This window comes from Herpailurus yagouaroundi, unplaced genomic scaffold (assembly GCF_014898765.1).
Source record: "Herpailurus yagouaroundi ecotype Mexico unplaced genomic scaffold, PumYag 141, whole genome shotgun sequence".
Taxonomy (NCBI): domain Eukaryota; kingdom Metazoa; phylum Chordata; class Mammalia; order Carnivora; family Felidae; genus Herpailurus; species Herpailurus yagouaroundi.
The window spans coordinates 42,092,490-42,120,192 of NW_024412396.1; the positions used below are offsets into that span (position 1 = coordinate 42,092,490).

Sequence of the window (27,703 nt, forward strand, 5' to 3'; positions counted from 1 at the left end):
TAAGATTAAAATCATATCAAGCATCTTTTTTATTCATAATTGTATAAAATTAGAAATTACAAGAAGAAAAATGGAAAAATCACAAATATATGGGGATTCAACTACATGCTACTGAACAAGTGGATCAAAGAAGAAACCAAAACAAAATCAAGAAATATCTTGGGAGAAATGAAAATGGAAATGTAACATTCTAAAACTTGTGAGATGAAGCAAAAGCAATTCTAAAAGGGAAGTTCATAGCAATAATTTCCTACTTTAGACCTCAACTAAACTTTATACCTCAAGGATCTAAAACAGAAAATTTTAAGCCCATAGTTAGAAGGATGGAAATAAAGAACAGCAGAAATAAAAGATCTAGAGAATAAAAACAACAAAAATACCAATGATATTAAGAGCTGATACTTAGAAAAGATTTAAAAATTTGGATTAACCAAAAATATAATAATAAAAAGGTGACTCAACTAAATAAAACCATTTATAAAAGAGGAAATGTTAGAACTGATGTTACACAAATACAAAGATCATAAGAGACTATGGTGATTAATTGTATGCCAACAAATTGGACAACCTACAAAATAAGGATAAATTCTTAGAAACATACAGTCTACCATGACTTAATCATGAAATAGAAAATCTGAACAGACCAATTACTAATAGGGAGATTGAATCAGTAATTTGAAACCTTGTAACAGATCAATGGCCATATGGCTTCACTGGTGAATTTTAAGTTGCAGGCTACAAAATCAATATGTATAAATCAGTTGCATTTCTATACACTAATGAACTATTAGAGAAATTAAGAAAACAATCTCATTTACAATTACGTCAAAAAGAATAAGATACCTAGGAATAGAATTAACAAAGGAAGTGAAAGTCCTATACACTGAAAACTACATGACATTGATGAAAGAAATTGAAGACACAAATAAATGGAAAGATATTTCATGATCATGGATTGAAATAATATTGTTACAATGCCCATATTCCCAAACAATCTACCTATTCAGTGCAATTCCTATCCAAATTCCAGTGGCATTTTTTACAGAAATAGAACAATCATTCTTAATGGAAACGCAGAAAACCCCAAATATTGAAAGCATCTTGAGAAATGTGAACAAAGCTAGAGTCATCACACTTCCTAATCAACTGTATTACAAAGCTATAGTAATCAAAACAATATATCAAAAGCATAGAAACAGACACAGATCAGCTGAACATAATGAAGTACCCATGAAAAAAACCCATGCATATGTAGTCCATTAATTTAGGACAAAGGAGCCAAGAAAATACAATGGGGAAAGGATAGTGTCTTTAATAATAAATGGTGGGAAAACTGGACAGTTACATGAAAAAGAATGACAATAGGACTACTATCCTATCTTAAACCATACACAAAAATCAACTCAATATAAAGTCTTGAATGTAAGACCTGAAACCATAAAACTCCTAGAATAAAACAGTGGATAAGCTTCTAGACATCATTCTTAGGTAGTGCTTTTTTGGATTTGACTCCAAAAGCAAAGGCAACAAAAGCAAAAATAAATGGGACTACATCAACCTAAAAACCTGTACAACAAAGGAAGTCATCAACAGAATGAAAAGGCAACCTATGGAACAGAAGAAAATATTCACAAATTATATATCCAATAAGGGGTTAATAATATCCAAAATATATAAAGAACTCATAGAACTTAGTAGAAAAAAATCCAATTAAAAAATGGGCAAGGATGCTCAGTTGGTCAAGCATCTGACTCTTGATTTCAGCTCAGGTCATGATTCCAGGGTTGTGGGATCCAGCCCTTCATCAGGCTCCATGCTGAATGTGGAGCGTGCTTGGGATTCTCTCTCTCTATCTCCCTCTCCCTCTGCCTCTCTCCCCCACTTGTGCTTGCTCTCTCACTCTCCCTCTCTGTCAAAAACAAAAAAAAAATTTTTTTAATGGGCAAAGGATCTGAATAAACATTTTTCCAAATAAGGTCTAAATGGCCAACAGTTACATGAAAAGATACAAAGAATTGGAAATCAAAACTGCAATGCAATACCACTTTACTCACCTGCTAGAATGGCTATTATCAAAAAAGATGAGATAACAAGATGTGCAGAAAAGGGAATGCCGTGTACTGTTGGTGGGAATGTAAATTGGTTCAGTCACTATGGAAAAGAGTATGGCAGTTGCTCAAAAAATTAAAAATAGAACTACCATATGATCTAGCAGTTCCATCTGGGTATTTATCCAAAGGAAAGGAAATCACTATCTTGAAAAGATGTCTGCACCCCCATGTTCATTGTAGCATTACTTACAGTAGCCAAGACATAGAACAACCTGTGTCTATTGACAGATGAATGGATGAAGAAACTGTGGTATGTATATGCATGGAATATTATTGAACGTAAAAATGAAAGAAATCCTGCTGCTTGCAGCAACATAGTTGGACCTGAGTACATTATGTCAAGGGAAATAAATCAGATGAAGAAAGACAAATAACTATTATCTTACATATATGTGGAATCTAAAAATAACCAAACTCATAAATACAGAGAACAGATTGGTGGTTGCCTGAGGCAGGCATTGCACAATGGGTGAAATGGGGGAAGGTAGTCAAAGACACAAACTTCCAATTATAAGATAAATGTAAGGGATGTAATGTTAGCATGGTGACTATAGTAAATACTGCTATATTGTATATTTGAAAGTTTCTAAGAAAGTAGATTGTAAGAGTTCTCATTACAAGAAAAAAATAGTAACTGTGTAGTGATGGTTGTTAATTAAGCTTATTGTATAATCCTTTCCCAATATATATACATATCGCATCATTTTTGTACACCTAAAACTAATACAATGCTATTTGTCAATTATATATCAATTAAAAGAATATGGAAAATAAAGTAAATAGCTATCATCTCTTGTCTTTGTGAACAGGACTCAAGAAAAAAAAACAATAAAACATAAGACAAATTTAGGTTATTTCAGAGAGTGAAAGTAGTTAATAATCTCATTCATAGGAACAAGTTTAGGGAAAAGATTGTTATATGACTTAAAAATCTTAGTTTTAAAATTTTAGAAATAGACTAATCCCTTTGTTTTCAGCTGATGAAAATTAGATGTTACCAGGTGAAAGTAACACAGCCAGTTATTGAAAAAGCATGATTCCAACTCTCATATGAAATCCAGGCCTTCAACTCTTGATTCCTGTCTTCCAGTGCTTTTCCATTGTTTATGTTTCTTATCTAACCACCTAGTTTAAAAGTGGCTTGGAAATTTACAGTAATCTTGAAAGACCTTTCTGCTTTCAGTTGCCCTTGTTTTTCAATGGATCTGTTAGCAGCTGAGCTCTCCAAACTCTCCCCACTGCCATTCATTTGTGAGAGACCTTATTTTACTTTAAAATTTACACTTTACTAAGAAGCAATAGCTCAAATTTAAGTCTCCCTCAACTCTTGAGTGCTCTTTGTTTTAGACTTTTGAAAATATTACTGTGCTAGACATCTTTACATTTATCTCATTGAAATCTTAGAACTCTATGAGATACAAAGAAGCTAGAGAAAGACGATATTTTGGCCATTCTTTAAATTGGCTAATATATTCTGATTTTATGTCAGTACATCTTTACAATCTAACACACTAGCTATTGTGAAAACCTCAGCCAGAATGCCCAATTTGTGTAACAATTGGTGAATCTCTAGCTGTAGTAATTTCATTCTAAAACAGTTGTTCCCATGTGAAATACAATGTTTGATCTCTGTTGTTGAATGTATTTAAACCAACCATTCATTGCAATTTAGTACTCATCCAGTTTCTCTTTCCTTTCAGGCCTGTATGTGGAATCAGAGGTAAAACTCTCATAATTAACCTGCCAGGTAGCAAGAAAGGATCTCAGGTAAGCCACCTTGAGATTTATATGGTTTAGTATAAAGTTTTAGCCAACCGCAAATTAGTCAACCAAAAAGCTGGAGCACTCCACAAGGCTTCCCTCACTTCTGACACCAGTTGCAACCTAGCATATTCCCAAAGCCACCCTCACTTTCGATAATTCACTAGAAAGACTCACAGAACTCACTGAAAGATGTTATGCTGGTGGATATAATTTATGACAGGGAAAGGATACAAATTAAAGTTAACCAAGAGTAAAAGAGAAGGACTAAATGCACACCTTCTATAATCCTCTCCCTGTAGAGTTATGAAAGCATTATTCTTTTGGCATCAGTGTATGGCAGCACAGGGAGCATTGCCAATCAGGGAGCCGCCAAGCCTTTTGTGTTCAGAGTTTTACTGGGGCTCATCACATTCTGCCAATATGGCTGGCCTTTAGTCTCTAGCCCTTTCCAAAAGTTATGCTGATTCCTTTAGTCCCCACCACTTTCCAGAGGCAAAACTGATACCCAAATGCCCAAAGCACCCATCATAAATCACATTGTTAATACTGTCTGGTGGCCAAATCTCCAAGGCAAACAAAGACTCCTATCACATCCCAAAAACTGAGAACAAAGGCCACACTCTCTTGAGATAAGGTTAAGTCTTCATTACACAAGCTTCCCCCTGGCCTTTGGCTGAGGCTGTCTTATAGAAAATGATTTTATTTATCTGGCTGGGCATCTATATTTACTACAGCATTTATATTACAGATGCAACAACAGTATCAGTATGAATATGTCTAAAATTTGAAGAAGCCAGTATGAGAGATGAATTTGAGAAACAGCTAATCTATCCTCTAAAGCCATTACACACATTTTCATATTTTTGTACTAATATACTAATTTTTCTACCTCAATCTGCTACTATTTGTATTATGTGATACTTTGAACAGAACTATTTACCACAGAAATTAGCTGACTTTTTCAAGCCAATCATTTTTCCATTGGTATTATATTTTGAGGGGGATTTAACCCAATTTCCCATTATATATGATCATCAATATCAGTATTCTAATCTTTCTAGCAACACCAGTTTTATAACATTTCACAGTAGGGTGGTAGATATAACCTGAAATATGAGCCAGAAGATACTGGCACACTACTGGAGTCCTACACAGATATTAACAACCTAGTCCATCATCATATCATATGACCAAAATGTCTCCCAGAACTATGCTACTCAGGTTTACAGGCTTTTCAGGTTCCCAGAGCAGGAGTAGTCTCAGCAACATAGGGCTTTACCCCTTCTGGCATCTATTACAACTGAGCTAAGAAACAGTATCCTCTTGTTCTAAGGATTTTGAGACACCAATATAATATTGGATCTCTTTCATTGCATAACCCATGTACTCATTCCTTTACCTCCAGTTACCATTCCTCCTTCTCTCCATTTATACTTGGGACTTTTCCTATGAAAATCTTTGAATGAGACAGTTGATTTGGCCACTGTGCTGGTCCAAATTGCCACTAGTAATACTTATTCAGCAAATGCCACCTGCTTAGTCCTTTTCCATTCATATTAAGTAGGGTTACGTAGTAGGTACAGAACTAGTGAGCAATCGCACACACCAGGCAATGTAACTGCATCCATTTTCAATCCCAATTTGTCCAGATGGAGTCAGGCATAATCTACCTCATCAGGCCCTTAGGAACTTTGACATAAAGACTTAAAGATACACTTTCTGCTTAGGAATCATCCTGCTTCTGGCACGCACAGTTGCAGCCCTGCTCCTGTCACCACAACATCAGGTAGAAAAAAAGAAAGTTGATCTGATATGATAAAAGAAAAAGTATAGTCCTAAAGAAAAACTATAGTCTTACCAATATCACCCCCCAACCCTCTCTTCCCCAGAAAGGTAGAGGACTATATTTAGTGGGGACCCTCCCTTGGCCTCCCTCACGTTGAATGTGACCACACACTAATGAGAGTATGTAAGCCATGCTCCTCCTTTTTTAGACAACAAATGTTTCCATTGCCCATTCAAATTTTCTATCAAATCATTGCTCTGAATATGAAAGTGTGTACCTTGGTCTAAAGAAATGTGACTCTACAGTCATTGGTACAATATTTTCTGCCCTAGTCCTTTCATAGTACACTGAGCATTTGTATCTACCATTGGGTAAGCAAAGCCCAGTACCGAGTAAATGTCTATTCCTGTTAGGACTCATTTGTAGCCTCCAGAGACTAGCAACATCAGTCCAACTTGCTAGCTATGTGTAGGACCTTCCCCTATCGAATCTGCCATATAGCTTTCTGCTGTCTTTTTTGTTAGCAGACAGAACAGTTCTTGTTGGCATTTTGTGCCTCAGAGGGTACAAGAGAAATTTATCAATTCAGCCCATCTCTGCATTGTTGCAGCCCCCCATTGTCCATTCATCTCATGGGCCCAGGTGCCATGTCAAGCGTGCATGCTCGGATATCTGCTCACGAGTTCCAGTTAACTTCCCATTCTGAAAGGGGGTTTTTCTGATGGGGATTAACGTATTCTACTTTAATATACCCCTTCTATTCCCGGAGTAATTTCCATGTCCTATACAGGCATCCCTTTGATAGACCAATTTTCCATTGCCCTTCTGCCTAACCATATGACCAAGCTCCTGGACACTTCCTATGAGTTGGTAAAAACCCAAACATAGGGGCAAACACCATGCAGTTCAGCCCATCGAGCTGATTTGTTTTTACCTTCTTCAATCAGAGTGGCGGCCTTCCAAACAGGATGCTGTCCCTTCACCTTGGAATTGCCATCCATAAACCAAGCAGCTCTTTGTTGATCAGTAGAAAGCTGTTTATAGGGCACCGCCCAAGTGGCCCAAGTGGCCATAGGATCCAGCAGCTCCTCAGGTGGTTCCGAAGTCGGCCCTAGGTGAAAAGAGGCTACCTGCTCGTGAGTACCTCCTTGCATTCTCCTGGTAGCATGATCCTATATGCACCATTTCCATTTTATTATGGAACGCTCCTGGGCATTGCCTTCCCATTAGAGCATTTCTCTACTATTACCTAAATCATTATGGATATTTCAGGTTTCAAGATAATTTTATGTTCTTCAGTCATAGGGTAGTCTCAATTATAAATCCAATAGCAAGCTAGTAAATGCCCCTCAAATGGAAATTTTCTGGTCCCAAATCCCAGCAGTTGTTTTTAGGTGGCATTCACAGGTTTTTGCTATAAACCTAGTTTGCACTCCACCAGGCCCCTGGACACTTCCTATCAGTTGGTAAAAACCCAAACTAGGGGCAAACATGCAGTTCAGCCCATCAAGCTGATTTGTTTTTCCCTTCTTCAATTAATAACCTGTGTTGATTCAGGCAATCTTACTTATTTCCACTTGACATGTACAATCTATGTTAGTGGAAGAGTGGATTTATATGCTTTGTTTTACAGTACTAGGTAGGGGAAGAATTATCCAGTCAAACATAATATTCATCCCCATAATATATTCCAGTGAAGGAGACTGACCACTTCATATAAAGTTCACTGTTCAGACATTCTAATTTTCATCCCAACTTTCACCATAATTCCATCAACTGTTGTATCTCTGTATAATTCCAGTCTAACTGTATCCCTCATTAGAACTTCAACAGGTGTTAGAATCACAGTACTTGAGTAGTGCCATGTCAAGGAATCCTAGAAAAGGATCTTCTCCTTCCCATGACCATTTTATCCATTTGTGTGTATATGGCCTTGGATCTCTAGGCCTGGGTTGGACCAAGGGATTCAGACTCTTTGGTCTAGACTTATATTGATTAGATTTGGGACCCTCACTTAAGGTGATTCAAGGTGAGGTTTCTTTTAGTTATCTATGCCTTCTAGCTTTTAAAATTCCTTCAAATTAGGGTAAATTTAGATTTGTTTAGGACCCTTTAATGTTGGGAGACCAGTGCTCCCCATCTGTCTGCTCAACCCATAATGGTGCTACATTAAGACCTTTCTTTTGCCTCCAACAGTGCTCACTTTATTCATCCATTTCTTAATAATCATTTAAGTATTTCTACCCTGACAGGACAAGTCCCTTGTGTCTCCCATTTCTCTTTTCCCCATTCTCTAATGAATAAATCTAACTTTATTACTATTTATTCCTTCAGTGTAACATTTTTCTTTGGAAGCAGCTCAAGGGCTAGCAGCTATATGTCAGATGAGCCAGAATCTAAGCTTGGTGCAACCTTAGGATCCACCCCTACGTTCTCCATTTTGTTTTAGTTAGTACAGATAACAATAGCCAAGAGATTGTATATTTACCTTGTTTCTCTATGCATCCAATACAACTCCTTAAAAGTTGCATCTTTCATTTCAAAATTCCATTGCTAACTTTTATCTCCAATAACTAATCATAGCACAGTTACAACTGCATACTGTGCATGATCCTGTGTTTATCCAGGCTCTAAAGATTCATCATCCCCACCCTCTTCCGTTCTCTTCCCAGATCATGCTTCATGATCACATGAGTCAGGATCTTTCTACTGAGTTTCATTTCTAACACCAACTGTAAGGAGTTTGGGCCAACTGCAAAAGTTAGCCAGCTATAAATGTGGAGCACTCCACGAGACTTCCCTCACTTCTGGCACCATAAAACTACCCTCAATTTTAATAATTCACTAGAAGCACTCACAGAACTCATTGAAAGCTGCTAAACTCAAAGTTATGGTGTATTACAGGGAAAGAATACAGATTGAAATCAGCCAAGAGAAGTAGCATATAGGGCAAACTCTGAGAGGTTCCTCAAATGAGGAACTTCTGTTCATCCTCTCCCATGGAGTCAGGGATAGCATTACCTCTTCTTGGCCATAATATGAGACAGTACACACAGAATATCACTAAGTAGGCACACTCACCTTTGTCTTTGATGTCCAGAGTTTTTACTGGGACTTGATCACATATTACCCATATGGTTGACCTTTAGTCTAACCCTTCCCAGAGGAAAAACTGTCTTTAGTCTCCAGTTTCTTCCAGAGGCCAAACTGACCCCATGTTTCCCTAAATCCTCATAATAATCCACATTATTAGATTGTCCAGTGGGCAGATCACCCAGGCAATCAGTGACATTCCTTTTAGGCAAGACCAGGAACTAGAGTTCACCTCCCAAAAGCTGAGAGTAAAGGCCAGACCTCTCGTTAGTCAAGGTTAAATTCTTTGCCATATAATCTTTATCTCTAAGGTGATTGAACCATACAAAGAGAAGTCAAAAGATTAGGCACCCTTACAGATATTCCCATAACCCTCTGTAAATTTTAAGATATTTCTTTATATCTTAGATTTTAAGGTAAGTTATTTTAAAAGAGAAAAACCTCTGCCCAGATACATTCCCCAGACATATCTGGCCCTATGTTCTGGTTTTAAAGTTCTACCTATTCTCTTTTGGTGATACATTACAGGTAACAGTGGACACTTGAGCAGGAGACTATAGTGATTTTTATGCAGTGCTCTGTACAAACTCATATCTATTTTTGCATATTGCACAATGTTGCCTAGCTGTATTTTATGATGGTAGTCAGAACTTTAGCTCTCCAAATAAATTAAGTCAGTCCTCAATTGGTTTGTTAATTCTAGTACTCTGCTCTAACTAGAAAGGTGAAAACTGTTTCCTGCCTTTCTCATAATGCCTCTTTAAGACCCAAAGTTGTATAGAAATTTTAGTTTAAGAAAAATGTACTCTAGGCTTATACATTACTATAGTTCTACAGCTTACAGAGAATACTTTAATATATACAGTGTTTGCTTCATATTTCATATTACAGACAGTACCTTAAATATGATTTATTCTTAAGACTGACAGAAAGAAATATAGATCCAAAATCACAAATAAATGTGATTGCTACCATTTTATATGCCTGTAAAGGTGTTTTATCTTCATTTTTTTTTCTTCCTCTTGTATACAGGAATGCTTTCAGTTTATACTGCCAGCTCTACCTCATGCCATTGACCTTTTACGTGATGCCATTGTAAAAGTAAAGGAAGTGCATGATGAACTTGAAGATTTACCTTCCCCACCACCTCCTCTTTCCCCTCCTCCCACAACTAGCCCCCATAAGCAGACAGAAGACAAAGGGGTTCAATGTGAGGAAGAGGAAGAAGAGAAGAAAGACAGTGGTGTTGCTTCAACAGAGGATAGTTCTTCATCACATATAACTGCAGCAGCCATTGCTGCCAAGGTAAGCCCGCTGACAAAGACCCAAAGATCTAAAGGAACCACAGGTAAATGTACTGATTTCATCCCTCTTTCTGTCCCATTTTTTTCATAAGTTCAGTACATCTTCAAGGCAGCCTTAAAAAAGAACTAAGGTATTCATGACACTTCACAGCTATGTTCCCTCCATAATGTAGATAGACTCGTTGAAAGCACTGAAGTTCTCAGTTTTGAGGCGTTAAAAATATTGCTGTTACCTATTGAAGTATAGCTGTAATGATAAACAATGTGACATTTTGAGAACTCTCCAGAAATGTCATTTTTGTGATCATATTAAATATATAATATTTTTATATTTAAAACATCAAATATTCACAAATTCATAAAGGAGCAGCAAACTGAAGGTAAGAGACCTTAGATAATTTTAAAATTAGTTGAGAAAGCTTAATAAAGATTTTTTTAAAGACAGAGTTTTTCAGCAATTAACACTTATTTAAATATTTCTTGACCCAAATTACCCAAGTACTATAGAGAGGAAATAAGATACAATGTATTTGCATTTTTTACTTAATAAAGTAATATTATTAGAATAGTACCAAAGTATTGCAGATTCTCTGTGGGCAATTTTGGTAGTAAATAGAGTATCATGTGGAACTTGCATAAATTTAGTCACCTTAGTCATAGAACATCATGATCTACATTATTATTCATATTTAGTATAATCCACCCAATATGCTTTAAAATCTTTAGAAAGTAACATATCACTTCTGAGAATAATGATTGTTCATTGAGAGCATAAAGATTAAAAACCTAATCTTACTATATGAAGTTAATTCCTAAAGTTTCAAGAGTCATCCAGGTATTTTGGTTATGAACATAACTTGAGGGGATTTTTGACAACACATAAATTGTAAAGGATCGTAGAGATCTTTTTAAGGTGTCCTTTTACACCACCAGTAAGTGGTTCTTTCACTGAAGACCAAATGATTTTGCCTCCACATCTATTCAGTGGTCCATTAAGTCTTTACTTAAGACTAGTAAGTAGTTATGTTGTATGTGATTTTTGCTTTGTTTTGTTTCATTTTGTTTTTATGGAGCTGATTAGGTACATTTTTAAATCATTGTATCTTCTCTTTTACTCTTAATTAAAAGAGTAAAAAGTGCCATCAATTGCCATCTTAAGAAAAAGCTTACAACATTTGAAGTCTAAGCTGATATTGTCATTCTACATTTGACAATTTTTGGCATTTCATTGTTTCATTTGTTTTCACCTTTTCCTTTCCAGTCATTTTGCTTGTATAGTTTCATGTTTTCCTGTCACTGTACTCATAGTTGTTATGTGTTGTGCATTAGAAGCATCCATTCTACACCAGTCCAGCTGTTATCATGGCACACGGTGAGCAGCCCATTCCTGGTCTCATCAATTATTCCCATCATGCAACAGACAGTACAGATGAACGGGTAAGACAATAGGCTTTTGCGTTAATGATTTTTGCAAGCATACAGCCTACCTCCTATCCTTGGAGATAGGTATAACATTTTATGGAAGATGTGTTTTATTCTGAAGGATCTTCAGCATACTTTTTTCTAAAAGTGTAAGTGCCACTGAGCATATTCCATCAAGGAATTTAATAGAGTTTCTCCTGTACCTAAATACTCTAATATCATTAAGATTCTGTCATATGTGACAAAGAGCATTTATCACACAACCCCAAGAAATTCATTGCTCAGAAATTATTATTTTCCTTTAGTAATTTTATCAAATACCTTTAAATAAATTACATGGCTCAATTAAGATAAGCCATTAAAAGGATCACTTTAAGTCTTAAAAATCCAAACAAATTGGTCAAACTAATATTTAATTAACGTCGCTTTTTGCCTCATGATTTTTCTCCTGATTTTCTTTTCCTTCATTATGTTCTCATTAATACCATTTAGAGATTTGAGTCTTGATACAATTTCTGAGATTACTAATCTTCAAATAAAAGCTTAGAAGGATACATTATCACTTGTTTTAGTCACTGTCTATATGATAGTTTGTAAAAAGCTCCAGGCCAGAAAAGATTAAACTGTTAAGTATAGCTAACTATTAAAAAAAAAAAATCTTTAAAAACCTTAAAAATGTTTTAAAAAATAAATACAGTATAACTAAACAGTAATAATTTAGACCATGGATGTCAAAAAAATCTATCTCAGTCACTAATATGGATATAAAATGAGAGGGGGGAAAAACGAAGAAAATAAAAAGTAATAAAGTGAAATTTGGCTTAAAATCCTTAGGGAGATCCAATTAAAAATGGACAGAAGACATGAACAGACATTTATGGAACATTATTCAGCCATGAAAGAGAATGAAATCTTGCCATTTGCAGTGACGTGGATGGAGCTATAAAGTATAATCCTGAGTGAAATAAGTCAGAGAAAGACAAATACCATATGATTTCACTCTCATGTGAAATTCAGGAAAAAAACAAATGAACAAAAGAAAAAATAGAATTCTGTTGGCATTCGGGATTTACCTGTGGTTGTGACAAAAAGATACCTGTGGGCTTAAGCAAGTGCTTGAAAGTGTACTCTTCCAGCAGTGTGGTTTATCTGGTCCTATTAGTTGAATTCATTGGGCATATTGGTGGATGATCTCTCAAACTGTTAAAGAAGGGGCCTCCGGGTGGCTTAGTCAGTTAAGCGTCCGACTTCAGCTCAGGTCATGATTTTGCAGTTCATGAGTTCAAGCCCCACAATGGGCTCCATGCTGACAGCTGGGAGCCTGGAGCCTCCTTTAGATTCTGTGTCTCCTTCTCTCTCTGCTCCTCCCGGCTCATGCTCTGTCTCTCTCTCTCAAAAATGAATAAACATTTTTAAAAACAAGTTTTAATTTAAAACTTTTTAAAAAATATTTATTCTTGAGAGATAGAGACAGAGCATGAGCAAGGGAGGGGCAAAAAGAGAGAGACACACAAAATCTGAAGCAGGCTCTAGGCTCCGAGCTGTCAGCACAGAGTCTGATGCAGGGCTGGAACCCATGGACCTCCAGATCATGACCTGAGCCGAGGTTGGACGCCTAACCAACTGAGCAACCTAGGCTTCCCTTAATTTAAAACTGTCAATGAATAATTTTTAAAGTTAAAATCATAACTTTATTACAAATACTAAATGAATACATATCAATGGTGTTATTTCATTAATTAATTATTGAAGGAACCAGAAAGGTATTACAACTGGTTCACAGGAAAACTCAAAGGACACAAATACGTAAACATTAAGAACTAAATGAATGGAGATGAAATTTACAAATAGATGTAACACTTTAGTTGTTATCTGCAAAGTAGCCCATTACACTTCTCTTGTATAAAAGAATCCTTTGGACAAAATCAGTTACATTACTATTTTCTGCAAGTTTGAGTTGTAAGATAGCTGAAAGATGGACAGTGAACATAATCCAGAATGGTCCACTACACAGGACACCTAATATTTTTGTCCATTTTAAACTCTTTCACAATTTTTCTTGACCTTTGAAAGGAATACAAAGATGCATGGGTGTTTACAAAAGAAAATAAAATTTTTACTCAAGATGTCCATGGATCTAATGTGCTTCTTTAAAAATGACTGTTGATTTTCTCAAAATTTCAATTAAAAACACCAGCAAGTGCTTATAACACTGCTGTTGTTTGTAAAGGGGTGACTTATTAGGATGCCAATTGTTTTTTTCTAGCATTGACCTTTGAGTAATATTGTGACCCAATTATGTATCTATGTGTTAGGAATAAGTAATGATTATTTGGGCTAATGTATGTTTTTATAAGTTTTACATTAAGCTAACTATTATTATCATAAAATAAGTAGAAAGCTATATTAAAATAAACTACAAAGACCTTTTTCATATTTGGGTAGCAATATGCATTGTGCTTTATGAAACAGCATGAATTTTGGCATCATATATTTTCAGATCCATCAGTTAGTAGCTCTATGACATTGGGTGTAGTGCTTCTCCTTTCTAAGCCCCAGTCTTCTCTAAAATAGGAAGAACAATGATATTAACATCATTATTACTTAATGACTAAGTTGTGAATATTCAAATAGGAAAATGGATATAAAAGCACTTAATTCAGTGTCTGAATAAAAGTAAGCATTCATTATTTTAGGGAGTCAACCACCTCACTGATACCAACTCAGCTTTCAGATGCTACTTATACATTTCTCTCTTCATACCTCCTCTTTCCTTTGCCCAGTTGAACAATCCTTTCTTTTTCCTTCTTATTCTACCTTTAGATATCATTTAAGGCCTAATAAGTGGTTCTTATATTTTTATAGGTGGTGACCTCCTTTGGAAATGTGATTACTGTGGCCTCCCCTCTCCAAGGGGCTATGCACACAAATGTTGAGCTTAGTTGCAAGGCCTATCCCTTAGATTAAGTATTCTTGTGCCACAACAAACAACAGGTGTTGGTGAGGGTGTGGAAAAAGGGGAACCCTCTTGCACTGTTGGTGAGAGTGTGAACTAACTAGTACAGCTACTCTGGAAAAGAGTATGGAGGTTCCTCAAAAAGTTAAAAATAGAACTACCCTACAATCCAGCAGTCTCACTACTCAGTATTTACCCAAAGATATAAAACTGCTGATTTGAAGGGATACATTCACTCCAGTGTTTATAGCAGCATTATCTACAATAGCCACACTATGGAAACAGCTGAAATGTCCAATGACTGATGAATGGATAAAGCCAATGTGATACGTATGTGTGTATATATATTATGTGAAGCAAAACAAGTCAGAAAAAGACAAGTTTCATATGATTTCACTTGTAGAATTTAAGAAACAAAACAAACAAGCAAAGGGGAGGCAAAAGAAAGATGCAAACCAAGAACAGGCTCTTAAAACTAAAGAGAACAAACTGATGGTTACAGAGGGGATGTGAGTGGAACAATGGGTTACATAGGTGAGGGGATGAAGGAGTGCATTTGTGATGAACACCGGTTGCTATATAGAACTGTTGAATCACTGTCTTGTACACCTGAAATTAATATTACACCTTATGTTAACTAATGATTTAAATAAAAACTTAATAAAAATAAAAATTCTAAAAAATTCTTGTGCCAGCTAAAGTCCAGCCTCCTCCCTAAACCTTTTCATAGATCTAATCTATATTTATCTTTCCTTTCCTTTTGTATTACGTTCACTCACCAAATATTTATCTCGAAACTAATATGCATATATCACTCTGTTGGATGCTGTGAGTTTTTAAATGATTATATATGATTTCGGCCCTGCCCTTGAGGAACTCACAGTATAGTACAAGAGAATATATTCTTAAATGAACTAGTTTTATAAGTATATCATAACTGTTTAGTGTTCTCATGAGGTACAAAACTAGTCCAAATTTTATTCTAGAAAATTCTATGAGATTTATCAGTGGCTATTTTGAAACTACTTGGCATGATGAATTCCCAGAGAACAATCTGGTCTAATCCACCATCATCTTTCATCTCAAGTTATTTCAGTGGCTAGTCTCATCAGTTCCACCTTTGCCTCTCTTCAGTTTACTCTTCCTCTCAAAGCCAAGTCCACTTTTTAAAGCATGAAGTAAATCATGTCACTTTTCTACTGGTAACTTTCAATGGATTCTTGTTCCATACAGAATAAAATTAAAACTCCTTGACTTGTTCTGCTAGATTCTACTTGATCTGGCTCTCTCCAACTTTTCTAGGCCTTTCTCTTAGCATTCTTCTCCCTTTCCTCATTGCTCACTAAGCTTCATCAAGCTTTTTCTTGCCTTGGGGAATGTTCTGTCCCCACTACCTAAAACGTTCTTAACCCCACTCTTTGCCTGGCTGACTTCTATTTATTCTTTATGTTTCATTGTAAGTATCTCTTTCTCATAGAAAGACCTGATCTGCCTCCTCCAGTCTAAATTATTCTTACAGTTACTTTCTCTTATAGCATTTAATACTTTTCCTTTATAGCACTTATCACAATTTACAATTGTGTACTTATTCATGTGTTTGATACCTATATATGTAGTCTGTAAGGTCCATAAGGACAAGTATCACATCTCTTAGTTTATATGATTGATCTATACAACATACAGCACAGCTTGGAACATATTATACATTGTATAAATATTTGTTAAATATGTTCCGTGAGACTGTCCATTAACTAAGTTTACAAGACAGATGTAAAAAACCAAGATATGGTTATCAATGCTCATGATGTGTAAGGACTCTTCCATGAAACAGATAATCAGCATATTCTTTCCCTGTAGTAAGCCAATATATTAAGTGACTATAGTAATGATGATGAGATAACTTTTTTAAAATTATTTTAATGTTGATTTTTTGAGAGAGAAAGATAGAGGTTGAGCAGGGGAGGGGCAGAGAGAGAGGTAGACACAGAATCCGAAGCAGGCTCCAGGCTCTGAGCTGTCGGCAGAGAGCCTGATGCGGGGCTTGAACTCACGAACTGTGAGTGAGATCATGACCTGAGCTGACGTCAGACGCTTAACCAACTGAGCCACCCAGGCGCCCCAAGAAGGTAATTTTTTAATGCTAACTATGCAGCAGATAGTATTTTAAGTGGTTTATATAAACTATCAGAAATTGATACTTAAATGCAGGTATCAGCAAGATAATACTTTTTATTTTCTTGGAACACAAGTTCATATGGCAAAACAAATTTTCATACAGACTCTGATTAATACCATTGAGAACAACAAAAATTCTGAATAATTTCAAACAACATGAGAATAATTTTAATAAGTATAAATAGTCCTTATAAAGAAATAAAATCATGAAGATTTAAAATTTTACATTTATAGGGGCGCCTGGGTGGCGCAGTCGGTTGGGCGTCCGACTTCAGCCAGGTCACGATCTCGCGGTCCGGGAGTTCGAGCCCCGCGTCAGGCTCTGGGCTGATGGCTCAGAGCCTGGAGCCTGTTTCCGATTCTGTGTCTCCCTCTCTCTGCCCCTCCCCCGTTCATGCTCTGTCTCTCTCTGTCCCAAAAATAAATAAACATTGAAAAAAAATTTTTTTTAATTTTACATTTATAAAAAAATATGTTAGTGTCGACCTCATGTTCACTAGACAAAATCATAAAGTATGGCTTTTCTTTGTAAATATGAATCATAATTCTTTTGTATTTTTTGTCATTAAGTTTAATCTAAATGCAGGTCTTCACATTTATTCTTGTTAAATTTTGTTTTGCTACATGTATCTGATCAATCTAGCCTCAGAAGATCTTTTTTTAAATCGGTATCTGCCATATTACCTGTATTTTCTAGCTCTGTTACCGGCATATATGTTAATCATGCTTTCATTGAAGTTACTGATAGAACTTTTTTTAGGATAGGCCATTTTGCATGCTAACAGAAACACTACTGGTTATTTGTATGTGTATATGTTAACCAGCTAACATATATGTCTCTTCTAGCCATCAAAACCCACTTTCTTTGTCTGTCTTGTCCACAGGAATTTTATGAATGACTTGTCAAATGCCTTACTGAACAGGATACACTAATTTGATAGTTCTGTGCCTTAGTAAAATTTTTATAACACTTAATCATAGCCACTAAAATAACAGTATCAGAAGCTCTAGAAAGATACATGATATATATATTTTACATTTTATATATGTAATCTATTTTTACTATAAATTCAGATCTTATATTGCATATTTGGATGTCTAGTTGGATTTTTAGAAAATACAACCTACCCAGAGCTCCTGGCTGGCTCAGGCACAGGAGCATGCAACCCTTGATCTCAGGGTTGTGAGTTTGAGCCCCATGTTGGGTATAGAGGTTACTAAAAGAATAAATAAAAACTTTAAAAACAACAAAAAAAGGAAAATACAGCCTACCTTGAAGGTCTTTAAACAGAAGTTACCAGGAAAGGGTACACATGATGGAGCTAACCACCAAGCTGGACAGTGACTCTAAAAGCACTGCTACGGAGATTGACAAATTGTAGCTATGGAAGCCATAACCCTTCATACATGCCTGCTTTGGGAAAAACTAGCTCCAATTATTATAAATTTGCTCACTGTCTACCCAAAATTAAATCCAAACATCTTCCTATTGATTAGTTTTCTAACTTTTCTGTAAATTTAAACATTTTTTCAATACAAAATTTTAAGTGGTAAAAATAATGATTCAAGGGGCATTGTATACTCACTTATGAATTTCCTTGACATCAAAATACAAGTTTATGTGTTTATTCTATTAGTATTCTTACTGGCACTTCAAAAGACCACAGAGTTCAAAAAGAGAAGTGATACTTCAGTTACATGTTCTGAGTTTGATATTGTAACTCCATTTTTTCTTTTACAAGTATTCACCCAGTCAAATTAATAGACCAGAAAAACAACATAGATTGAAAGAATTAGCACGGTTCCTTAAAAAAACTATGCATTCTCATTACAATTTCCCTTAAAGGGGAAAATTCTGTTGTTTAATAATCGACATTCAAAATTACATAGCATACCTGCAAAAGGTTTGAGATCAACTGGGACTAATTGTTTCCTCCATGCTCTCAGTTGCATAAGACAATAAGAATACAGATTACTCTCTAAAAGTGAAGGAATGTTATCTCCTTTGGAAGTGATTTGGCATTTCTTTTTCTCATTTGTGCTGACTTAACCCACTATAAATTCTGCTTACTCTAGGTGGATCCTCACTACTCCTTGGCAAGCCTTGGGTTCATCTCTTATTGACTCCTTCATACACATTGATGAATTGCAATTTTCAGAGCTTAACCTTTTTCCACCTCCTCCTTTTCCCCATTCTCTTCTCTTCTTCTTTTATTAAAATAAAGACCATCAAGGCTAAACATCTGTCCCTCTGCTTAAATTATTTTTTCTGAGTTAATTCTTCATTCTATTCCTTCTGTCTCAAAGAGAGCTTATAATTCTTAAAAGTTAGTGGCTGCTTCTACTTCTTTATTATTAAGGAAATAATTATTAAGTATCAAGACATTATTAAGTATGCAAGACATTGTGTTCATTCTTTTACTTCTCCCTAACTGTTGACTGTGTAGACCAGGTCTTAATTTTGAAATAATCCCTTTTGTGGATTTTATTAGTAAAAAATCTATAATTGTACAAGTAATACATGAATATTCTTATTAAAAATGAAAAATGAAAAAAATAAAAATTAAACAGATGATTAACAGCCATTTGAACTATCCCCTCATCTTTTTATTTGCTTTCACGCTGCCCCAGAAGTAATCACTTTTTTTAAAAATCAGAGGGTTACCTTTCAAAACTTTTTTATACTTTTCTATACAAACATAGTAAATACAATCCTAGTAGTTTCTAAGTGGTGTGTGTGTGTTAAATTAAGAAAGGAAGAGAGAAACTTGACAAACTGCTTCTAAAATACATATAGAATAAATGCAAAGGCCAAAAATAACCAAGATACTCTTGAATAAGGAAAAGAACCAAGTGGAAAGTCCTGCCTTATTAATATCAAGATTTAAAATGATGTAATTAAAGTACTGCATCATTGGTGTAAAATTTAACAGACCATTGGAACAGAATTTAAGCCCCCCCAAACACCAACACACATATGGGCACATATGATAGTTTGTACTACATACTAGTGGAAAAAGTCTTTTTTCAATAAATGATGCTGCCACAATAGGCTGTCCGTGTCAAAAAAAAAAAAAAAATGTTGTTCACCTATCTCATAAAGTATACAAAATTCAATTCTAAGATTACTAGAGACCTAAATATGAAAGGCAAAACTATAAAACTTGTAGAATGTTATAGGACAACACTTTTTTTATGCTGGATTAGGGAAGGATTCCTTTTAAAAATACTTGAAATAAAATTCACATAACATAAAATTCACCATTTTGACCATTTGAAAGTGTATAGTTCACTGGCTTTTAGTACATTCACAGTGTTGTGCAACCATCAGCTCTATTTAATTCCAGGATATTTTATCACTTCCCCCCCATAAATCCCATACCAATTAAGCAGTCACTCCCCATAACTTCTTTCCCCACCTCTGGCAACTACTAATTTGCTTTTTGTCTCTATGGGTTTGACTACTCTGGACATTACATACAAACGGAATCATATAATATGTGGCTTTTTATGTCTGGCTGGTTTTGCTTAACATCATGTTTTCAACGTTCATCTATGTTGTTGCATATATCAGCACTCCTTTTTATGGCTGCACAATGTTCCATTATGTAGATATACTACATGTTATTTAGCCATTGATCAATTGATGGACATTTGGGTTGGTTCCACCTTTTGGTTATTAAAATAATGTTGGTATGAACATATGTGTACAAGTTTTTGTTTGAACACCACTTTTCAATTCTCTTGCATGTACACCTAGGAATAGAATTGTTGAGTCATGCGATAATTCTGTTCAACTTTTTGAGGAACCACACAAACTGTTGTCTACTGAGATCTATCATTTTACATACCCAGCAGTGGTGGATGAGGTTTCTAGTTGTTCTACATGCTCAACAACTTTTTTTATTTTCCTTAAAGAAAAAAAAAAAAAAAAAAAACTATAGCCATTAAGTGGGTGTGAAGTGGTATTTCATTGTGGTTTTGATTTGCATTTCTCTAATGACTAATGATGATGAGCACCTTTTATTGTTGTTTATTGGCCATTTGTATATGTTTTTAGAAGAATGGTCTATTCAAGTCTTTTGCCTCTTTTAAAAAATGAGGTTGTTTTTAGAGGCATCTGGGTGGCTCAGTCCATTAAGCTTCTGACTCCATGATCCACGGTTTGTGTGTTTGAACTCCCCCGTGGGACTCTGCACTGATGGTGTGGATCCTGCTTGGGATTCTGTCTTTCCCTCTCTCTGCCCCTCCCTGTTCATGCTCTCTGTCTCAAAATAAATAAATAAAAACTAAAAAAATGAGGATGTTTTTAAATGGATTGTCTTCTGTTGTTGAGTTGTAAGTGTTCTTTACATATTTTGGGTACTAGACCGTTAGCAGATAGATCATTTGCAAATGTTTCCTCCCATTCTATAGATCATCTTTTCTACTTTTATCAGTAATGCCCTTTTATACAAAGAAGTTTTTAATTTTGATGAAATCTTTTGTAAATTTTCTTTGTTTCCAATACTTTTGATAGCATATCTAAGGATCTATTACCAAATACAAGGTAATGAATACTTATTCCTATGTTTTCTTCTAAGCATGTTTGTCACTTTAGCTCTTATATTTAGGGCTTTCATTGATTTTGAAATAATTTTTGTATGTGGTATCAGATAAGGATCCAACTTCATTTTTTTGAATGTGGATATCCAGTTGTTCTGACACAGTTTATTGAAAAAACTATTCTTTCTATTAACCTTAAATGTAACAGGGTTTCTTTCTGAACTCTCAATTCTATGCGATTGATTTATGTTTATCCTTATGCAGGATTACACTGTTTTGAATACTGTACCTTTTAAGTAAGTTTTCAAATGAGAAAGTGTGCATCCTCCAACTTTATTTTTCAAGATTATTTTGGCTACAGGGAGACCTTAAGTTTCCATATGAATTTTGAGATGGGTTTTTCTATTTTTGCAAAAAAAAAAAAATCTGTTGGGATTTTGTAGGGTTCACATTGAATCTGGGGATCCCTTAAGGTAATATTGCCATGTTTACAATATACATCTTTCCATTTCTTTATGTCTTTTTTTTTTTTTTTGTAATTTTCAGTGTACAAGTCCTGCACCTCCTTAATTAAATTTATTCCTTAATTTTTTATTCCCTTTGATGCTATTGTAAATGAGATTCTTTTATTGAAATTTAAAAAAATTTTTCAGTGTTAGTGTACAAAAATACAACCAATTTTTGTGAGTTCCTCATGTATCCTGCAACTTTGCTGAATTTATTGGCTTTAATAGTTCTTTCTGTGGGTTAAAGGATTTTGTATGTATAACATTATGCCCTATGAAGAAGTTTTATTTCTTCTTCCCAATTTGGATAGCTTTTATTTCTTTTCTTGTCTAATTTCCCTGGCTAGAACTTCCAGTACAATGTTGAAAAGAAGTGGTGAATGAAGACATCCTTCATCTTGATCTTAGGAGGAAGCTTTCAGTCTTTTATCTAAAAGTAGGATATTAACTATGGGTTTTTCATAGATGCCCTTTATCAGATTGGGGAAGTTGCCTTCTATTTATATCTATTTTTCTGAATGTTTTTATCATGAAAGGGTGTTCAGTTTTGTCAAATGCTTTCTCTACATCAATTGAGATTATCTTGTGGATTTTTTTCCTTATTCCATTAATGTGTTGTAGTATACTGATTATATTTCTAATGTTGAACCACACTTGCACTTATGGATAAATCCCACTTGGTCATGGTATGTAATCATTTTAATATGCTGTTGGATTCAGTTTCTAGTGTCTTATTTAAGAGTTTGCATCTATATTCATAAAGAATATTGGTCTATAGTATTATTTTCCTGTGATGTCTTCATTTGTCATTGATATCAAGGTAATTGTGGCCCTGTGAAATGATTTGAGAAGTGTTTCCTCCTCTTCAGTTTTGTGGAAGAGTTTGTAAAGAATTTGTGTTAATTAGTTTTTAAACATTTGATAAAACTCTTTAGTAAGGCCATCTGGCCCTGAGTTTTTCCTTATTGGAAGTTTTTTTTTTATTATTAACTCATACTTGTTATATGTCTACTCCAGATTTTCTACTTCTTGTATCAGTTTTCATAATTTCTATGTTTCTAAGAATTTTTTCATTTCATCTGGGTTATCTAATTGTTGGCTTACAATTATTTATAGTATTATAATTCTTTTTATTTCCTTGTGATTAATAGTAATGTCCCCACATTCATTCCTGCTTTTAGTAATATGAATTTTCTTTTTTTTCTCAGTCTAGATTAAAATTTGTCAATTCTGTTGTTCTTTCCAAAGAACGAACTTTGATTTTGTTGATTATTTCACTGTCTTTTTGTTCTCTATTTTATTTATCTTTACTATACTTATTATTAGTTCTTCTCTTTGCTTTAGGTTTAGTTTGCTCTCTTTTTAGTTCTTTAAGGTGTAAGGTTAGAGTATTGATTTGAAATCTTTATTTTTAAAGTAGATGTTTACAACTATAAATTTCTCTCTGAGCACTACTGTTGCTGTACTCGTAAGTTTTGGTATGTTGTGTCTTCATTTTCATTTATGTGAAAATATTGTAATTTTCTTTGTGATTTTTTCCTCAACTCATAGTTAAGAATGTGTTTAAATTGGGGGCACCTGGGTGGCTCAGTTGGTTAAGCGTCCTTCTCTTGGTTTCTGCTCAGGTCATGATCTCTCAGTTTGTAAGTTCGAGCACCCCATCGGGCTCTGTGCTGACAGTGCAGAGCCTGCTTGGGATTCTCTGTCTCTCTGTCTCTCTCTTCCCCTCTCCCCCCACCCCACGCTCTCCTCCCACCCTACTCTTTCCCCCTCCCCCTCTTATGCACAGTCTCCCGCTCCCTCTCAAAATAAATAAATAAACTTAAAAAAAGAATGTTTAATTTCCACATATTTGTAAATTTCCCAATTTATTTCTATATTGGTTTCTACTTACTTTTCATTATGGTTAGAGAAGATACATTGTATGATTTCAGTATTTAGTGAGACATATTTTGTGGCTTAACATTTAGTCTACTTGGAAAATGTTCCTTGTTCACTTGAGAAAAAATGTGTATTTTACTGTTATCAGGTAGATTTTTTCCTCTGTATTGTTGCTGATTTATAACGTTGGTCAAATCTTCTGTTTTACTTGTTGCATCTTCTGACGAGTTGTTCTAACCATTTATTGAAAGTGGAACATTGAAGTCTCTCAGTATTATTGTTAAACTTTTTCACCAATACTATTAGTTTTTGCTTCATATACTTTGGGGCTCTCATTAGGTGTGGATATGTTTATAATTCTTACATTTTATGATGGATTGACCTTTTTTATCATTATTTCACATTTTTGTCTCTTGTAACAGTTTTTATCTTAAAGTCCGTTTTGTCTGATATTATAGCCATTCTAGCTGTCTTCTTTTTTTTTTTTTTTTTTTTCATTCTAGCTCTCTTTTGGTTACCATTTGCATAAGATAAATTTTCCCATTCTTTTACCTTCAACCTATTTGTGTCTTTGGATCTAAAATATGTACTGTACTTAGATAATGTTTTTTTAATCTATTCTGTTAGTCTCTACCTTTTATTTGGGTAGTTTAATCCACTTACATTTAACATAATTACTGATAAGGTAAGGTGTTGTTTTTTTTTTTCCAGTTGTTTTCTATATATCTTATTATTTTTATGCCTCATTTTTTTCATTACTTCCTTCATTTTTGAATAATAGTATTTTCTAGGGGTACCTGGGTGTCTCAGTTGGTCAAGCGTCCAGCTTCAGCTCAGGTCATGATCTCACAGTTCATGAGTTCAATCCCCACATCAGGCTCTGTGCTGACAGCTCATAGTCTGGAGCCTGCTTCAGATTCTGTGTCTCCTTCTGTCTGCCTTTCCCTCGCTCTCTCTCTCTGTCTCTCTCTCTCTGTCTGTCTGTCTCTCTCTCTCTCTCTCTCTCTCTCTGTCTCAAAAATAAACATTAAAAACAAGTTACTGGATATTTTCTAGTGTGTCATTTTGATTTTTCTCTCATTTCTTTTGGCAAATATTCTTTTAGTTATCTTTTTAGTGGTTGCTCTGGGGGTTAAATTAACATCTTACTTTGTAACAGTCTAATTTGAATTAATACCAAATGAGCTTAAATATTATGCAAAAACTTTGTCCCATCTCCCTCACTTATGTTATTTTCACAAAATATATATTTATACCTTGTGTGCACACCAACACAAATTTATAATTATTGTCTTATATAGTTTTATTTTTAAATGGTATTAGATTTACCAAAATATGTATTAATACTTTTATGTCTACCTTGTAGAGTACCAGTTTATTTATTTCTCCATGTGAATCCCAAGTTACTATCTAATGTACTTTCATTTCAGCCTGAAGGACTCCTTTTAGCATTTCTTGTAGGGAAGGTCTACTAGTATTGAACTCTGTTTTTGTTTATCTGAGAATATTTTGATTTCCTTTTCATTTCGTATTATATTTTTGCCAGATATAAAATTTCTGGTTGACCATTTTCTTTCAGCATTTTGAATATGTTAATTTGCTACCTATTGACCCTTATTGTTTTTGCTGAGAAATCAGCTGTTAATCTTTTGGGGGATCTCTCATATGAATTGCTTCTCTCTTGCTGCTTTCAAAATTCTTTATCTTTTACTTTCAACAATTTGTTATGTGTCTTGGTATAAATCTCTTTAACTTGGAATTGTTGAACGTCCGGGGTATATAGATTTGTGTCTTTCATCACATTTGGAAAGTTTTCAGTCATTACTTCCTCCAATATTTTCTCTGCCTCTTTCTCTCTTCTTCTGGGACTCCCATTACGCATATCATCGCTCTTTGTCATAATTATAGGTTTTGGTTTGTTGATTAACTTTTCTTGTCAAGTTTTATTATTTATTGTGTGTGGTTACTGAAGTCTCTGTTCCATTAGCTTTTTGATCAGCTAGTGATTCAACAGAGATTTCCTTAAATGTCTGGGATAAATATATACTGAAAAAGAAAAATCTCTCATTCTTTGCATTTGGACTCTGTATATGTGTCAGGGCATGCCTTCAGCACTCAGCCAGTTTACAGTTTTGACTTAGCCTTCATTTCCTGCTTGTGCAGAGTCTGAAGTTTGACAAGAGGTGAAATATTAGGTGAAGTCTTCTGAGGATGTGGCCAACCCTGGGCATAAATATGACCTCTAGATTCCCAGGAATATGTGGGAGTTTTTCAAAGTCCTTATGCCTGAAAGCATTTCATTACATTGCCTTTCCTCCCAAGTTTTTGTTAGTCTATTCTTTGTCCCAACTGTTATCCCTTGCCCAGACAGCAGTAGTTAATATATTTGTCTTTACATTTTTGGGCAGTACCACCAGCTGGTTAGCTGTAGGAGCCCTGGGAGAGTTTGAGGTTAGGAGAAATAAAAGCAAGCCCTAAATGCCCTTCAGTGAACTAACTGACATGTTGAAACAAAGAACTGTAATTCTTAAGAATAAGGTTTATTCTCCCTCCAGTACTAAGAACCTTATGAGGAATGTGAGCTGTGTCTTCAAGTCTACCACTGAGCTGTTTAGTGGAGGAATTGGTTTTTTGTTGTTGTTTTTTTTTATTTTTGTTTTTTTTCTTGATTAAGTATTCACCTGGTTGCTATAAACTTTTAGTTTTTAGATTTGGGGTAAAGTTTATTCTGACAGTTTTTGCTAGTTTATTCCTCTCTTTCATGGTGTGATAGAATTTTCACATTTCCTACTCTGCCATTTCCACTGGATTCCTTTTAGGACACAAAGACCACTAACTATAAAGGAAACTATTGGTATATTTGGCTAAATTAAAATGTTCTATTAATCATAAAACATGATTAAGTAAGACAACAAGCTATAAAATAGAAATAGATGTTTTCAGCATACAAAACTGATAAAGAACTAGTTATCCAGAATAAATACAGACATCTAACAATTTATTTAAAAAGGACAACCCAATAAGGGAATATTTGAGCAAAAGACTTGAAGAGGGTCTTTACCAAAAAGAACATCTAAATGCCTGATAAACATATAAAATAATGCTTTTTCTCATTAATAGGGAAAGGAAAATCAAGCCCTCAAAAACATATTATTACTACTACCAGATTTGAAAAAAAAATTGCTAGTATGGACAATACTAGGTAGAGATAAGTTGTGGAGTAGGAGGAACTATCACCATTTTCTTTTGATAGACATATAAATTGCCTTAACCAATTTGGAAATTTGTAAAAGAGGGTATGCCTACCCTAAAGCCAGCAATTCTGTTTCTGAATGTGTGTGTGTGTGTGTGTGTGTGTGTGTGTGTTTGAGTGTGTATCCTAATATTAATCATGATACATGCTAGAATATTCAAAGTAGCATTGTTCATAGTGTCTCCAAAACGGAGACAGTACAAATGCCCATCAACTGAGTAATCCATATTCACTGCCTCCTTTTCCTTACCTCCAGTTTTTGTTTTTGTTTTTGTTTTTGTTTTACCTCTTATAATTGGGTACCTGTCTTCATCAAACAATGAAATAGCTATCTCTCAGGGCGTTTGGGTGGCATGGTCAGTTAAGCATCCAATTCTTGATTTCAGCTTGAGTCATGATCTCATGGTTGGTTTGAGCCTGTCATTAGGCTCTGAACTGACAGCACGGAGCCTGCTTGGGATTCTCTCTTACCCTCTCTCTCTCTGCCCCTCTCCCCATCAGGTGCTCTCTTTCTCTCTCTCTCTCTCTCTCTCTCTCTCTCTGTCTGTCTCTCTCTGTCCATCTCTCTCTCAAAATAAATAAACTTAAAAAAAAAAAAAAGAAAGAAAGAACTGCCTCTCAGACAACTAATAACTACTCCTGCAAAGAATTTCAAAGTTTATCTTTTGCCTAAGTTTCTTTTGAGATAGGTGGGAAATTTATTTCTAGGCTACATAATGAAATTGTGAGTTTATGGTTGCCAGTTATAACTGGATCCATGTTATTGATAATTCCTTAACTAAATCCTTAGTTATCCTCCCTGCTAATTCATCAACATATATATCCAGATATTTATGAAAGTTATCTTTGCCACTTATATTTCCCCATTTTTCTCATTAATGGATTTTCACTTCAAGCATGAAAGGAA

The 27,703-nt window shown here is 34.9% G+C and overlaps 1 protein-coding gene across 18 annotated transcripts in view; it reads left to right on the forward strand.

The window, feature by feature from the left end:
- GPHN (gephyrin) overlaps window positions 1-27,703 on the forward strand; it is a 645,091-nt gene that overhangs the window by 399,309 nt on the left and 218,079 nt on the right. For 9 of the 18 annotated variants that reach the window (XM_040477426.1, XM_040477422.1, XM_040477423.1 and 6 more), the window contains 3 exons: window positions 3,812-3,878; window positions 9,787-10,059; window positions 11,388-11,495. In XM_040477426.1, the coding sequence (XP_040333360.1) occupies window positions 3,812-3,878; window positions 9,787-10,059; window positions 11,388-11,495 (448 nt within the window). The remainder of the gene's footprint in view (window positions 1-3,811; window positions 3,879-9,786; window positions 10,060-11,387; window positions 11,496-27,703) is intronic. The other 9 variants (XM_040477428.1, XM_040477433.1, XM_040477431.1 and 6 more) reach the window with 1 other exon arrangement.